This window comes from Scleropages formosus, chromosome 22, assembly GCF_900964775.1.
Source record: "Scleropages formosus chromosome 22, fSclFor1.1, whole genome shotgun sequence".
Lineage (NCBI taxonomy): Eukaryota > Metazoa > Chordata > Actinopteri > Osteoglossiformes > Osteoglossidae > Scleropages > Scleropages formosus.
Window position 1 is genome coordinate 6,673,884 of NC_041827.1, and position 15,020 is coordinate 6,688,903.

A 15,020-nucleotide genomic window follows, 5' to 3' on the forward strand; every position below is an offset into this window, starting at 1 on the left:
GTAAATTTATCTTGGGTTCAAAGTAATATACTTAATTATTTTGGGTTACAGTCAAATTTAAATTATACAATTTTGTAGCACAACTTAGAACATTAATATGAGAATAAGGTGCTTGAAACTAAGTTCTTGTGAGAAGGCAAACTACTCCCCCCCCCCCAAAATTTCAGAACACCACCACTGTATTTTTCTTCTGACTCATTTCAGCTACTCATTATTGAATATTATTCCCTACACAAAAAAAATACTACTCCTAATTCACCTTCAAACTACTGCTGTGTACACTAATGCTTCTTTAAGTCATTCTTCATTATCTCCACAATTAGCTTTTCAAAAGTTTTATGTTATGTTAAACAACTCGATTTCTTCAGGTCAGAGATGGAATCCTTTATGCACCAAAACAAATAAATCTCTTACTCCTGATAATTTAGAATGCTTCCTTTTTGTTGAGATTGTTGGAGTTTTTCCCCCCCAGGTAAAACATTCAGTTATACTAATGGAAACAGCCATAGAACAATTTGTTTTCCCAGTGTTACTGAAATAAGTTTCTGATGCTTTCAAATGGTAACTGCAAGCATCTTTGGTTAGACAAGATGGTAGGATTTTGTTGAGTGTGAAAATGTTTCAGATGCATTAAAACATTTGAGGATGCTATAAGACCCTCATAACTGACTTCACTGACAATTTTAACTCTACCCTGAAGTGCTCTAAAATAAGGAATAGCACATACAACCTTCTGACAGTCAGTGCCTCACAAAACAATTTTGTTTTTCCAAACTTTTTAACCGGTTTAGCAGTGGCCTTAACATGGTATTTGGTGAGCCACAAACACGTGATCAGATGACTTCAAATAATCACTACAGTAATTTGGGTATAATGACTTCACCCTAGATAGGACATGCACAACAGCAGTTATAAACCAGAGGCACAAACAGGTCAGCTGTGCTGTTCTTAAGTGATGGGAAGTCAGGCTTCACCTAGTTAAAAATCAACACAGGCATTTACATCATTAAAAAAAGTGGCTTGGGAAGCTTTGGGTGTTTACTGAATGGCTTTCAGTTCTGACCATTGACTATTATTTTAAGAAAATTTCATTACTAACAGGACATGCGTTTGTCCTCTCAAACTTAACATTAAAGCTGAAAAGTCTTTTACCAATAATTACAGTATGTTTCACTACTTTAGTTTCTGATTTTTTTTTTTTTTTAATTTTAAAAACAGCCTCTTATTTTATCCTGGTAGAGACCCAACCAGGCACACTGGTTTTAAAACAAAATGTTTCTATTAAATCACTTTGTTCTCACATTCAAACTGATTTGCGTAACCTTTCTATCATTTCAAATTTCTTATGTTAATCTCAATGATACTTTAAAAATATATATCTTAATCAAATCTGTATTAAATCGTCTTGGACATTTAGAAATAATAATGTAATGTTTTACATAATGAAATTAAAAGTTCATATTTAAGCCAGCTATTTACCAATAGATGGCTGGATAAACTAGCATTATATACTGTCATCTACCTTGTTTAACAAAATAAGTTGAGTTCTTAAAGCAATGAGTACATTTTCTGTCACTATACATTAAAGTTAAAGGTGACATTAATAACTACACTGAAAAAATAAATTTGCCATTGTGCAAAACGGCTAAAGATGCCTTAAAATAATTCAGTGAGCAAGGTGCAAGAAAACGGTAAATGGGAAATCTGGTTTCCTGGGTTTGTTTAACTGGTGCAGACCTCATTTAACGTTGCACTATTAGAATGTATGGTCGTGGCTGTGTTAGGCTGAGGACAAGTTTGATTGTCGCAGAGCTATAGTGTTTGAAAAGCGGCTGCGAAATGTCAGGAGTTAACTGGAAAGAAACCACACTTGAATTTACGCTGTTAAACTACTTTTACCATTCAATACATTCAGTTATTTATCTCTCTTCTAAAATGTATCATTTCTCCTCATTGAGTCCACTCAAGTGCTTCTAATACTCTTCCACATCTCAAAAAATAAGTCTTTCATTAGACTCAGTGAGACTGTAGCTTACATGTTACATAAAAACATACCTACTCCTGATTGATACTTTGTGTGTATTCAATCTGTGACATTAATAGTCACTACATTTTTTACCGTATTATCTTCCCACATCACAGGCCCCACACAATACAGAAAAGAGCAACACAGTACGGAATTAGTGACCCTCAATACTTAACAGTTCTGTTCATACATGTACTGCAGTTCTTTACTGTATTGTATTGGCAACTTTGCTGTACCGTTCTAGAATAGAGGGCTTTATGAAAAATGTGTCTTAAGTTGGTTATGGTTTGCTATATTTTGGAATTAAAGGACTACTGTAACCATTTTGAACAGATTAACATCTGTCCTCCAGTCTTTTTTAGGCCATTTCAATTTCGATGATGGGCAGTTCCAAAATTTCATTTTGCTATGTAAATCTAAAACTATCTAGAGAGTCGCCATCCACTTGACGGCACCTAACAACAACATGTAAATGTAAAAGCCAATCAGAACAAGAGGTCATACTGGAATTGCAAATCAAATATTCTTGCTGGCGATCACAGCTGGAAAAAGTGTTTCAGTTCTTATTATTCAATATAATAGCTTAACTCCAAAATCTAAAATTAAACAGATAAGCACGTAAGGTACCATGAGATGGCTGCCAAAATGGTTATAGTAGCCCAAATATAAATTTGTATGGTAAAGGCATTGTTAGGGTTTCCCCTCCCTCCAACATTACATTTTAGGCTGAGTTCACTCTTCTTTCTGTAGAGCCCCATCTGCTGGGCATTCATCAAGGCAACAGGGAGCCTCTGTCTCCACCCCTTCTCCTGATTGGTTGTCTCTGCTGGCTAAGGCACACTGGATTGGCTGGGCCAGAGGTGGGGGTTCTAGAGTTTGGGCAACGGTTGGTGCTGGAGAGCTGCCATTCAAATGCTGAGGCATACCTTCAGCAACTTCTCCAACACAAAGTCTTCCTGCCCCCTTGGTTTCTTCAGCAGATTTCGGAGGGCTGATGGAGGGTGGTGCAGAGGAAAAAGTCTACAAAGGAAAAATGCCGCACACATTTTAAACTCAAAATAAACTCCAGACTGCCACAGGAACTTTAACTGATATTGTACAGTTCACATTTTTAATAATTTGATTTTGCATAATGACAAATCCCAAAAAAACTAAGTCAGATTTATAACATTCCTTTACATTAACCACACCATGAAATTTAGTAGATAAAAGTACCTGTGGTCTGTTTACGGTTATTTTCTTCCCTCCTCTTCCTTTAACTGGCATATCCTTCCCCCTACTTTTACACATAGGTAAGGGGGTTATTTGAAAGGTAAACATCACTAGTTTATGAATTTAATACAAGTCAGTTGCAACATTGCAGGTGAAAGTGTGAGAACAAAAAGCACTTCCAGTAAGGGGGGGGGGGGGCGGGGTGAGGGATGGACGACCCTGCCACTTACCCCTTCCCTCCAACAGACACCACCTGCATGTTGAACCCACCCCTCCCACGAGCAGGCTTATTTCCGGCCCACTGGCCTACCACCATGCCTGCTATTTCCAGCTTTCCTCCCTGAGGGGGGATGGATTGGATGCCTGGGAAGGGAGAAAGAATATCAGGTCCCCGAGTACTGCATGCGCCAACGCGGAGAAGAGGCTGTGAGAAGAAGATGTAATAAGCTTACCTGGGAAAGTACGTGGCCTATGCTGGGATGGGTGCTGGTGGTGATGCGGGTGGTGTGGAGGGGGCAAAGAGCCCAAGGGCCGAGGTGGGTAGATGGGGGGCATTGGGTAAAAAGGTGGTACCATGGCAGGGGGTAAGAATGCTGGAGGAGGCAGGGGTGGCGGGGGAGGTGGTGGACGAGACAGATTGATGCCCTCCAAAATAGCCTGACGCATCTTCTCCACTCGAGACACCTGCTCTTCCTACAAAATATTTAAAAATTCAGTAAAGACAGAAAAGAGGGAATATTTGAAACAGCAGAGGAATGCAAACAAACCCCAAAGGAAAATAACAGGTTAGTAAAACAGACAAAAGAGGATATAGTCAACATAGATCTCAGAACCTGCAATTTAATGGAGACTTGTACACTTAGTCTTCTCAGTCAGGCTAACTTGGTTATTGTAGAATAGTTACTTAAATTTTCTTCCTTTTGTAATTACTTGACAAATTACAGAAAGCTTAGATCAACTTTTAGTCCTGTCCACATTTCCTTGTCTCAGCAATCAAGGAAGAACACATATAAAATTTGAATTTTATCACGACAAATCCATTTTTACATCCGGTTCGGAGAAAGATTAAGCAGTGCATGGGAACGGATTCAAATTTCGGATCACCTGGCCTTCACACAGGTCCAGCAGGGCACCCCGGTCCCGGGCCGCCCGGGCCAATTTAATTTGGAACAGCTTGCCATCAAAGAAACCCCAGGGGCAGCAGTGGTCCCAAGGCAGGGGCTGCCCACACACGTCATTTACAAATAGTGCTGTGTCCACACCACTCATGAACAGGGAAGCCAGCTGCACACCCCGGCTGTCCACCTTCTCCACCTGAGGCACAGAACAGAAATCACCACGGCTGTGTAGCATGCAGAAGCAAAATTGTGCCACCAGCAGGGTACAGCTGCCTGATCCACAAGGAAAGGTGTGGCACAGACAGGCAAAGTATGACACAATGCAGTCATTTCAGTTTTAACTGCACGAGATCGAAATTCTTAGTGCAGTTAAAGTGACAGAATTACCTTTGATTCAGAGTTCCCTAAGTAAGCTGGTAGAATTCCAGACATTTACAAAGGGGGGAATTGATATCTTCTCCCAAGCTAAACGGTAGTAAGAAAAAGGAAAAGCAGCCATAACCTAATGGCTGTACCTTGAGCTCCTGCAGCTGGTCAGGCTCATACAGCTGGCTGGACACAGCTTGTGCTAAGAAGGCATCCAGCTCGTGGCGCTGCAGGATCCGACCTCCTGGCCACTGCATCATATACCTGTATACAAATAGTGCTGCATATTACACACTACGCTGGGCTTGGCAGAAAGCTCCTCTCTTGCTACAGCAGCACACTGAGTACTACATTCTGTATAAAGTTCAACAAAAACTCAAGATCAAGATCTTTAAGATCTTTTTTAAAAACAGAAAATCATAGTGGGAATGCAGAATTGAAAGGATTTCCATTTACCCATTCTACTAACTAATGCACTACATGTAATTACAGCAGACAAGTACCTCCAGACACCTGGGGAACAAGTCATTTATTAGGTTTCTGGAAGCCATGTTAAAATAACCAGGAAGGATATGGTCCAAATTAGAGCGAAAGCAAAAAAGAGCCTTTAACATAACCGCTGAATGATGAGAATTTCTGCTATCCTAGCTGAGCACTGCAGCAACCGATTATCCAAGACAAATCTTCCCAGAGCTGGCAGTAATATGTACCAGCTCACTCAATGTTTACATCCCACCTGAACAAAGCCTTGGTGGGAAATATAAAAGCTCTCTTTCATAGCGTGCATCAGTGTCAACAACTAATAATCAATAAAAAGGTCAGCAATAATGTTCAATTACAAAAACTTCCTGGTGTTTGATAAATGAAGCACTAGTCACTAAGCAATAATAAAAAAGTACAGTATCAAGTATAGACCAAATTACCAATGAGGAAATTAAGCGTTAGTGCTGCTGGTGTGTTGGCTACTTCAAAGATTCAACCAGAGGAAAACCAAGCAGATCTATAGCCAATGAAAACCAATTTAGAACATAAAAGATAGATTCAAGCTGTACAATGAACTACTTTTTCTTCCAGAAGTTAAAAATATTCTCCTTAAGATATTTAAATTCAGATTCATACCAAGAGGTTTTTCCATATAAAATTCATCTCCACTTTGATCCCTGATGATCCAAAAATGTGTTTTTGCACAGGGAACAAACCAGCACAGCACCATTCAACGAAGTCCAGGTCACAAGGAACAGTCCACCCAATGAGTGTTAGGGGGAAAAGCAGTAAAACCCTGATAAGACACCAGCAGCTGATGCCAAGGTAGCCAGATCCAGACTTCTAAGTTTACTTAAATCCATCACCTACATGCCCTAATGAATCAAGGCCAATTACAATCTGCAGCTCAAAAATGGACTCCATGTACCCAAACCTAAGACAGAATTAGACTGCTGTCAAAACAGTGAGTTAAGAACTACGGAGTTTAAAAAATGCTGAGAGCAGCAGGACACTGGATGGGAGAAAAGAGTGCAGAGCAGATTGTATACTATGGTGTTGCAGGGTACAACCATACCTGAGCACACAGCACATGAGCAGCAGGTGTGAGGGCACGTTGGCGGGGTTGAGCATAGCAGGGCAGTCGGAGCGCATGCAGGCCAGGAAGGCCCGAGTGCGGCGACTGCGGTCCTCCGAGGCACGTCCCAACCACAGGCGCCGCAGGTTGGGGCAGGTCCACTCCCGGAAGCACAATGCCGGCACCAGCTCCGGGGTGAGAGCTGACTTGGCCTTGCTGGCACACCACTCTTTCACTATCACTGGCGGCACTGAACAAATGACCAGAGAATACACAGAAATTAAAAGCCACACCTGTAAACACCAGTGTTTTATTGGAACTAACCCCAATGAAGAGTGTTTGTACAACTGGAAAGAAATCACTCTTTGATTATGTAATTCAGATGTGGCGTCTAAACCACAGAATGTCATGAGTGCCGTTTTTGCACACTCAGGAGTCAACATCAGTGTGTACACACTGGTAAACGATACAGCAACACCTGAATGCAATTACATCAGAAAACATCTAAAGGAAGATTCTGGTACATAGTATCTGAAGTTTATTCTATATGCTGCTACTTGCAATGTTACCGTTACCCGTTTTAAAAATCGGCAAACTTTCTAAAATACACACACACACACTTTCCGAACCGCCTGTCCCATACGGGGTCGCGGGGAACCAGAGCATACCCGGCAACACAGGGCGCAAGGCCGGAGGGGGAGGGGACACACCCAGGACGGAACGCCAGTCCGTTGCAAGGCACCCCAAGCGGGACTCGAACCCCAGACCCACTGGAGAACAGGACCCGGTCCAACCCACTGCGCCACCACGCCCCCCACTTTCTAAAATACTGTGGACCAATTCTATATGCAACTATCAATGTATGATAGTTTAAACGGTGACATCAGAAACTCACCGTATGCCGAGAATCGCGTCTGCATCTATGTCTGTTGGTGAAATGCACTTTTGTTCTTGCCGACTTAAATGTTAATTTGGATAAAACCCCCTCCTAAATTAATAAACATAAATGTTTTCTAAAAATGACAGAGTTCAGGACATTTAAAATCAACACCGAACCAGTACCTCTAAAGTTGATGCAAGACCTACGAGTCAGTTCCGCAAGGCCATTTTAGAACTCCTTTAAACCTGACTCTCAATGAAATGAGAAATATGCTTTTTGATAGCTGCCATATTCAAAATTAGGAATGTTACTAAATTTTATTTTTCAGTATCAATTCCATTGGTCCAACATATTCTCTGTAACCAACAGTATGAGTACTGAGAATGCACAGACAAGGTATGAACTCATACAAAGAATTTCTATTTATCTTTAAACTATCTGTGTTTGATTTCATAATGGGCAGAGCTGATAATTGTTAATGCATATTTTTCAGTTCATTAAACAGTTAAATATTTCAGTGTAACAATGTGGGCAGTGATTGCATTTCAATGAGCGTTTCTGAAGATTTACATACTATATGGAGTGGAATTTTTCCCAATATAATCTCTGATAATATTCAGAGCTAAAGGGTTATGGGGATGATTTGCGAACAAAGGGTTAAACAATTAAAATTCAAGACACCTCTGCTTGGAATTCCTTCCTAGCCTTTCTGTGAACACCATTGCACTCAGCCTCACCCTCCACTGGGGTTCTCTTGCGCATTGCCACCCTCTCCAGCCTTCTCTGAGTCTCTGCCAGGCTGAACAGCACTCCGTAGGCGTACTGCCGGGCTGACCGGAATAGCAGCGAGGCAGGGGGGAGGTCAGGGTTGCAGTCATCTTCTATACACACTGGCATCTTCATCTCCCCCTTGCACACCACAATAGACAAGTAATATTAGTTATATTATTTATAAGTGGTGTTTACTAAAAGCAAATGTCATCAAAAATACAACTCACAGGAACAACACAGCAACAACAGCTTCCTTACATGGGCTGGATTAGAACACCCTACTGCAAACATGTATACTCACAGGGGTGCTTTAATCCTATGACAACTGTGTAAAACTCCAGAAGGCCAGAATCGTACCTTGGTGAGAATGTGGTAAATCTGAGGGTACATGAGACCCCTCCGGTGTCTGTGTTCAGCCACCCTTAGCACCTCGGCGCTCACTTGTGGCAAAGGAGGTGTGGTGATGTCCATGTGACTTCGTGTCGCCATGGAAAGCAGCGATGGAATTGATGGACCACTGCCATTACTATTGGGACCATCACCTGATGCAGTTCCACCCCCACGTCCCCCAAGATCCTCCCACCTGGAGGACTTGTCTGCTAAATGGCTGCAATCAGGGAACATGGGTTGGAGTTTGCATTGCAAGCATGAAGGAAAAACAGTACAAAATGGACACAAGTTGTTTACTGCTACATTACGGCAGCCACTAAAAAAAAAAAAAAAAAAAAAAACCTAAAATTTACAAGAAGCATGCAAAGTCATGAAATATACTTAAAATGCTGCAACGCTTTCCAGTTGGAGCAACAACTGATGTGCCACCACTAAATATCTGATGGTTAAGAGACTTACTTTGTGCTGGTGTCATTTTGTTCTTCCCCATCAGAGGAGGAGGATGGCGAAGGGGACTGGCCTGATGGAGCAGCTGTATGATGATTGGGTAGTCTGGCTCCTCCTTGAGAAGAGTCATAAGGAGCTGACCAATCTGCAAAGCCTGTTTTTCCAACCAATGAATCATTGCAGTCTTGCAAGGGTGGTGGTGGATTCTGGAACAAGAGTGCTGGGCCAGGAGTGGAGCCAGGTCCATATGGCGCACCATGATAAGGCACCTTGCCACCTGTCACCTGGTGTGGGGTGAACTGAGAGAGGAGTTCCAAAATATATGAACAGGGTGGAAACAAGACAACCACCAGACGTGTGGTTTTTGGAAAAAAGTACAAAAGGAACAGAGACAAAAAAAGAAACAGCAAGAGAGGAAATTCACTACTTTCATACAGTCAGTATTTGTGGAGAAGTAAATATGGGTATAATTTCATAAATTACTACAGTGTATGCAATGCACTAAAATTGCAAAGGGACAAGGCCCATAATACACATACAAAGCCTATGATTGACAAATAAACCTAACGGCAACAGAATTACAGAAACATTTCAAGCATTTAATGCATCAGGTATACAAAGGCAGGTTGCACCTAGAGACTTTTCATGCTAAGTTCAACACTGTTGCCTGTATAACACAAGAGCAAAGGAAGCTTCTAGTATCAGCCAAAAATAATGCTAACATTTCATCTGCAACAAATCTTAATTCTGTATTGAAGAACAATGTCATACTCCTTCTAGGAAATTGAGTGTTCTGTTGACTCTCTATAACACTGAATACATGCTGTACTGACTGTGTGGTGACCTAACAGCCTGCTGAGTGACATCTTGTAACCATTTATATGAAATTTGTGACTTGCATTGATTTCACAGAACCAAGAAATGAAAATCTTTTTTTAAAAAACACTGCATTTTCACTTTGTGCTGAAAGCACATAGTGACAACACTAATCCTACCAAGGCATTTGGTTCCATTAAACAATATAATTCAATCCTTGAAAGGACAATTTTGCCAAATCGTTATACTTTTTCTACATGTTGGGATACTAGCAATGTAAACACTCCAATTCCCATTTTTAATTTGCATGTACTTGTACAATACTGACAAAACAAAACTGTACAGATTAGAGTCAACAATTCACCTGAGGCTTTCCAGGCTGTATGGTTCCCATGTGTGCAGTGGGACCCCCAAACTGGCCTGAACTGAAGCCTGGGACTGAGAGATGGATAGAAGGAAAACAGCATGAAAGATTAAAATGTGGAGTCACATTAAAAATAAAAAAAAACAGGAAAACGATAAAAGCATACTAAATTAGTTCAAACAAAAAGAAATTCAACCAGCACACCCATTTAAATTTAACACAGGATCATTATATATACCTACGGTAAGAGTAACAACAACGGTCCAGGTGAGAAAAGAAGCAGCATACTCACAGAGGTATGGCGAGGGTCCCATGGAGAGTGGCCTAGGTTTACTGGCTGCTGAGAAATACTCCACTGCTTTCTTAAACCTCTCCATCTTGTCTTCTGTCCTCGACTAGAAAAGCAAGACAAGATTGCAAGGACAGTTAAGTTTTACATGCCAAGGAACACAATGAGAGAGAGGAAGCGGCAGCACGTTTCACACACAATATGTACAATTTCAATGGTACAGACCTAACCACATCTCAAGTGTATCGAACAAGAAATTTAGACAGTTCAAAGAATCCACCACAGGTGGACACCTTGCACACATCTCAAGGCATGTGCAGGACACGTTTTGTTTGCAGTTCCCATGTTGCACCTCCTCCACAGCTGCCACAATTGCAAATTCTACTCATGTCACAATAACTACCACAACTCTGTAACAAGTAAAGAAACTCCAATTTTCTCAGTAATCTTTTGTTACAATTCAACATTGCATGCAGTGTTCATCATCTTGCAAGATAAACCTCAGCGAACAAGGTGTTAATATCAATCTTCCAGGACACAACGAATGTGATTTTTTTTTTTTTTTTTTTTAAGAAAAATTTTTAGCATGCACTTCCATTAGTACACACTGCTCGCTTAGACGAAACAATTTCATTGGACTGCAGATTAATCATACAATATAATAATCTGCATGTACACATCTTAGTTCTTACTTGAGACTGTTTGAAGACATCCCTGGCCACAGCATCAAGGTTCCCTAGGTCCTTGATTGAGGAGACATACTCAGACACAGCCTTAATCACAACCTCACAAGGTGGGAGAACTAGCTGATGAGCCCTGACCTGACAAGGAGAGAGAGGTCATTATTTTAACTTGACATGTACAGCAACGTTTTAACACATAGCACAACACAGCTGAATGACCACAGCAACAAATACTGGGACAAATTAGACTGAAGATCAGTACCTTGAGAGAGGCCAGTGGGTGTTCTGGGCCGAGCAGACTCCAGTGAAAGGCAGCCAAATCTTCATCTGGCAAAATGTGATTCCCTGGGGAAGAATGTTTTTGCTACAACTATTTTCTTTCACCACACAAAACCCCAAATGATCATGTCTAAGGTATAGTTTCATCTCAGTTTAATGTGTGCTAGAAATAGACAAAAGAGAGCTCGATAATTAAGGCAATTTTATCCTTCTTGTTAGATTTCACCCAAAAAGGTAATAAGTCAGTACGGTGGCATCTCTTACCCAAGAGGGCAGCAAAAGTTGGGAGGTGGTGGGTTTTGAGACCCAGCTGCCGTGCTGCTTCAGAGAGCAGGTACTGATGAGTGGTGAGGTTCTTCCCATTCCAGGAAAGCTTGAGTGCATGGGAGCTGAAGTAGGCTGGAACGTTGCATAGAGCAAATTCTGAGTCCTGGGCAATCAAGCCCTGGAAACCGAAATCCCTGTACAGGGCAAGTACCTCCTGGTGATGGTCCTCAAGGGTCTGTACCACCTAGGGCCAGGAAAGCAAAAGGATCGAAGACCAGCCACGAAAGCCCACAACAGCACGGAAACCTGCGCTACTCAAGAGTAACTATTATTCTTGAAGGTAAGAGGTAGGTGAATGTGGCTGCAGCATTACCTACCGGCTCCTACTGAATCGTTCAAATGAAACATTCTCATTTGTCAAAATCACATGTTTGACCTTACATTTGTTTGCTGCTTCTCTAAACTGTAAACACTAGCTCAATCCTCACAAAAAAAAAAGTGTTTGTTTTGCTTTTGAAAAGGGTAGCATATGAGCGCTCTGTTTGCAGGCCACCACAACTACACTTCCAAGGCTAAACTTTTGTCTTAGTAGGTTGGGAGTATGGCTTTAAACTGCACAACTCCCGAGGCCAGGCGCCCTCAACGCTGGCAAGACGCGGGATGCCCGGAGCACAGTAGTGTGGAGCAGAGCAGAGCACGGAGCAGAGCACGGAGCAGAGCACGGAGCAGAGCACGGAGCAGAGCACGGAGCAGAGCACGGAGCAGAGCAGGGCAGAGCTGAGCAGAGAGGAGAGGAGAGCAGATATCGCGCTGCGGCCCGATCACTTACCCGTACGCGGAAGCGCAGCATCGCGAGACGGACGCAGTGGCTGAGACACGCCGGGGGCAGAAACCATGCCCGCGGAGGCGGCGTGCCTTTGCTGCCGACGTGGTTCACAATGAGCTGCGCTGTTTGCCGCTGCGCCTGGGCCCGCCGCGCCCACTCCGGCCAGCGGTCCTTTCCCAAAGTGCCATTAAAAATGACGACCAACTCAAGGCCGCCCTGATACAAGCAGGCCTGCGAGAGGGCGGCGAGGTAGCCGAGCATGGCGTTCCACTCGCCTCCGCACACCCAGTCGGTCTGGTAGCCCCCGTAGAGCCGCTGCAGGCCCGAATCCGCGTCGATGAGAACCCGGGCCGGCGGGGGTGGCGGAGGCATCGAATTCGGGTGGTGGTGGTGGTGATGGTGGTGGTGCGGCTGGGGCCGACTTGTGGTCCGAGCGAGTTTCAGTAGGTCCACCGACACAGCAGCTCCCGGACAGCGCTTCTCCAGATACTCCTGAAAGCCCTGAACTCCCATTGTCGCCGTTCCGTCGTGTGCCGACTCGACCGGGGGGGGGGAAGCCCACGTCTACAAGTTCTGTATAAACTAAAGTGCCCGAGCAGCCGCAGCCTCAGCCTGGGACGACTCGCCAACGAAGCAGCTAACTGGACCACGACGCCGTTGCGCGTCGCGAAACGCAACTCGTCAGAAATGACAGCTAACGGTTAACCGCGCGGTTACTGCCGGCACGGAATCAGGATTCGTCGGAACTCGTGTGTGCCCACCGAACTAGCAGTTTCGTGCCGCTACAACATCGAAGGACGCTCACGTGTGCAGCAGCGATTCTCTCGTGAACCTTCCGCTTCCCTAGTAGTTTGACGAATTTAACAAAGTGAGTGGCTCCGCGACTTCAGTTCACCGGCAGCCCAGGATGAGTGAGTGCGAGTCGAGTGTGACCGATTCGGGCTATGGTGGCGTGTCCATTCCGCTCGGGGCTCCACTAACTCGTCCAACTAACCCGCCACCTACCACTTCGCTTTCTACAACAATATAAACTAGCTGTGTGGGATTATTTTTCGTGCATCGCCTACACGCCGACCGCTACATACATAGATAGTCACCGACTGAGTACAGGTACACAGTTACCAACTGAACTACGGTAAAGTTACTACTTAATTGTCTAGTTTACGAACTAAATAGGGAACTAAGTAAGTGGGGCTACTAGCGTCTGCGAACGTATAGGAGATGATGTCGATACACACAACGATTTTTACTAGTTGGACTAGCGAGGCCAGTAGTTATTCGACCAGCTAAGCACCCCGCACGCCTAGCAAGCACTGCTGGTGGGAATTACATACCGCCGAGCCGACTAGTAGTAGGTAGCGAGATCGTTAAACCGTAACGTCGTAGCTAAATGTCAGCCTGGTGCTGCCTAAGTCAGGGCGAGAAATGGAGAGGAAAGTAACGCGAAATTAAGTGGTGGTTAAAAGGGGGGGGGAAAAAAGAAAAATAACAAAAATAAAATAAAAACAAAACCCCTTATGTGGCTCCCTCACTCTCCTCTTCACTCACGATTTCATATTGCAGAGAAGACGATTTTCAGGCGACGTCGGCCATCTTGTGACTGTCTCGCGGACCAGGAGGAAGGGGGGAGGAGGAGGAGAGACGGGAAGAGCCGTGGAGGCTGGGAGATGGATTTCCTCCTGCTGAAAATTCTCATTACGTGTACGCGCAGCGGACGTGCTAAGAACTCCATCTTCCAGGGAGACTTGGACCGTAGGAGGGGACCAACCGAAATCGGAATGAACTCATTTTCTTGATCGAGAAGAATGAACCTTTCCCATTTGTAGCGCTTTCCGTTGTGCTGTATGTGTCTTAGTGGAGGGTTTCGGAATGATGACTTTTTTTAAAGAGTGGAAGATGCATTTTCCTGTTTTTCTTGTGACTGAACTGTGAACAAGATGTAGTCTAAGTCTGGGCTAGCCTGTTACCACTAGTGAAGCTATAGAATAATAATACTCAGTTTTACAGACTTGAAGTTTGAGTTCAGGTTTCAATGGTCGATATTTCCCAAACATGTTTAAGTAGTGTAACAGTTTCGGAAAACGATCTGTGCGCTCCCGCCTCAGCCCCGGTAGCTGTGGCAGCCCGGAGTCGCGAACGCGCCGCGCGCTTACTCAGTGCTTGTTGTACGAACGTCCGGCTACTCGTACAAGTGAAATCCCGCGAGAAGTGCCGCCTAAGGGCCCACTAAACACTCAACAGTCCAGCTGTGTAATTCTTTTCATTGCTGCCCTAAAGTTTTAACCCCGAGGTGTTTATTTTATTCCCTTGTGTTCCATTATGGACTTCGCACTATATACCCGAGTATGTCTCATTTCTTAATTTTTTTAATATTCATGATGACACAATTGTACCAAGTGTTCATTTTGATGGAAAGGTTTTGAACTTCGGACAGGAATAAAACTGCAGTCATGCAGTTATTTTGTGTGCATATATGATAGGTAGTTTGTAAACTTCCAAATGTTTATATCTTTAATGTGAACACCGGGTTTCCTACAAGTGGCTTGTATGTATATTATTTTATATTCATTAAACAATTAATTCTTGCCTTTATTTTCTGACCTGCTTATCCAGTTTTTATACTTCTAAATGTTTCTGTAGTGTTTAATAATTTTATTGCGGTTTAAGGAGTGAGGAAAATTATCCTTTCAAAATTTAATGTCAGATCTCAGGGTCAGACTTCGTCACA

At 43.3% G+C, this 15,020-nt stretch overlaps 1 protein-coding gene across 2 annotated transcripts; it reads right to left on the reverse strand.

The window, feature by feature from the left end:
* Window positions 1-1,173: 1,173 nt before the first annotated feature.
* Window positions 1,174-14,814, reverse strand: fam120c (family with sequence similarity 120 member C). Of its 2 annotated transcripts, none has more exons than XM_018725575.2 (16): window positions 12,296-14,814; window positions 11,464-11,710; window positions 11,183-11,265; window positions 10,930-11,058; window positions 10,241-10,343; window positions 9,949-10,022; window positions 8,781-9,067; window positions 8,289-8,538; window positions 7,898-8,069; window positions 6,281-6,530; window positions 4,872-4,986; window positions 4,343-4,552; window positions 3,691-3,931; window positions 3,469-3,601; window positions 3,242-3,305; window positions 1,174-3,046 (listed from the first exon to the last, which is right to left on the reverse strand). In XM_018725575.2, exons 1-16 carry the CDS (start codon window positions 12,803-12,805, stop codon window positions 2,759-2,761), a joined length of 3,156 nt encoding a protein of 1,051 aa, XP_018581091.1. In that variant the 5' UTR covers window positions 12,806-14,814; the 3' UTR covers window positions 1,174-2,758. The 2 variants fall into 2 exon arrangements, with proteins under 2 accessions (XP_018581091.1, XP_018581092.1); XM_018725576.2 differs by having other exon boundaries at window positions 11,464-11,598; window positions 12,296-12,435.
* Window positions 14,815-15,020: the final 206 nt, after the last annotated feature.

Excerpts from the sequence above, each read along its gene's own strand:
- fam120c (XM_018725575.2), bottom strand. The coding sequence starts at position 12,805 with ATGGGAGTTCAGGGCTTTCAGGAGTATCTGGAGAAGCGCTGTCCGGGA. Across the intron at positions 11,266-11,463 it reads AACTTTTGCTGCCCTCTTGG|GGAATCACATTTTGCCAGAT; the intron begins GTAAGAGATGCC and ends ATTCTTCCCCAG. Across the intron at positions 8,070-8,288 it reads TTTACCACATTCTCACCAAG|GGGGAGATGAAGATGCCAGT; the intron begins GTACGATTCTGG and ends GTGGTGTGCAAG.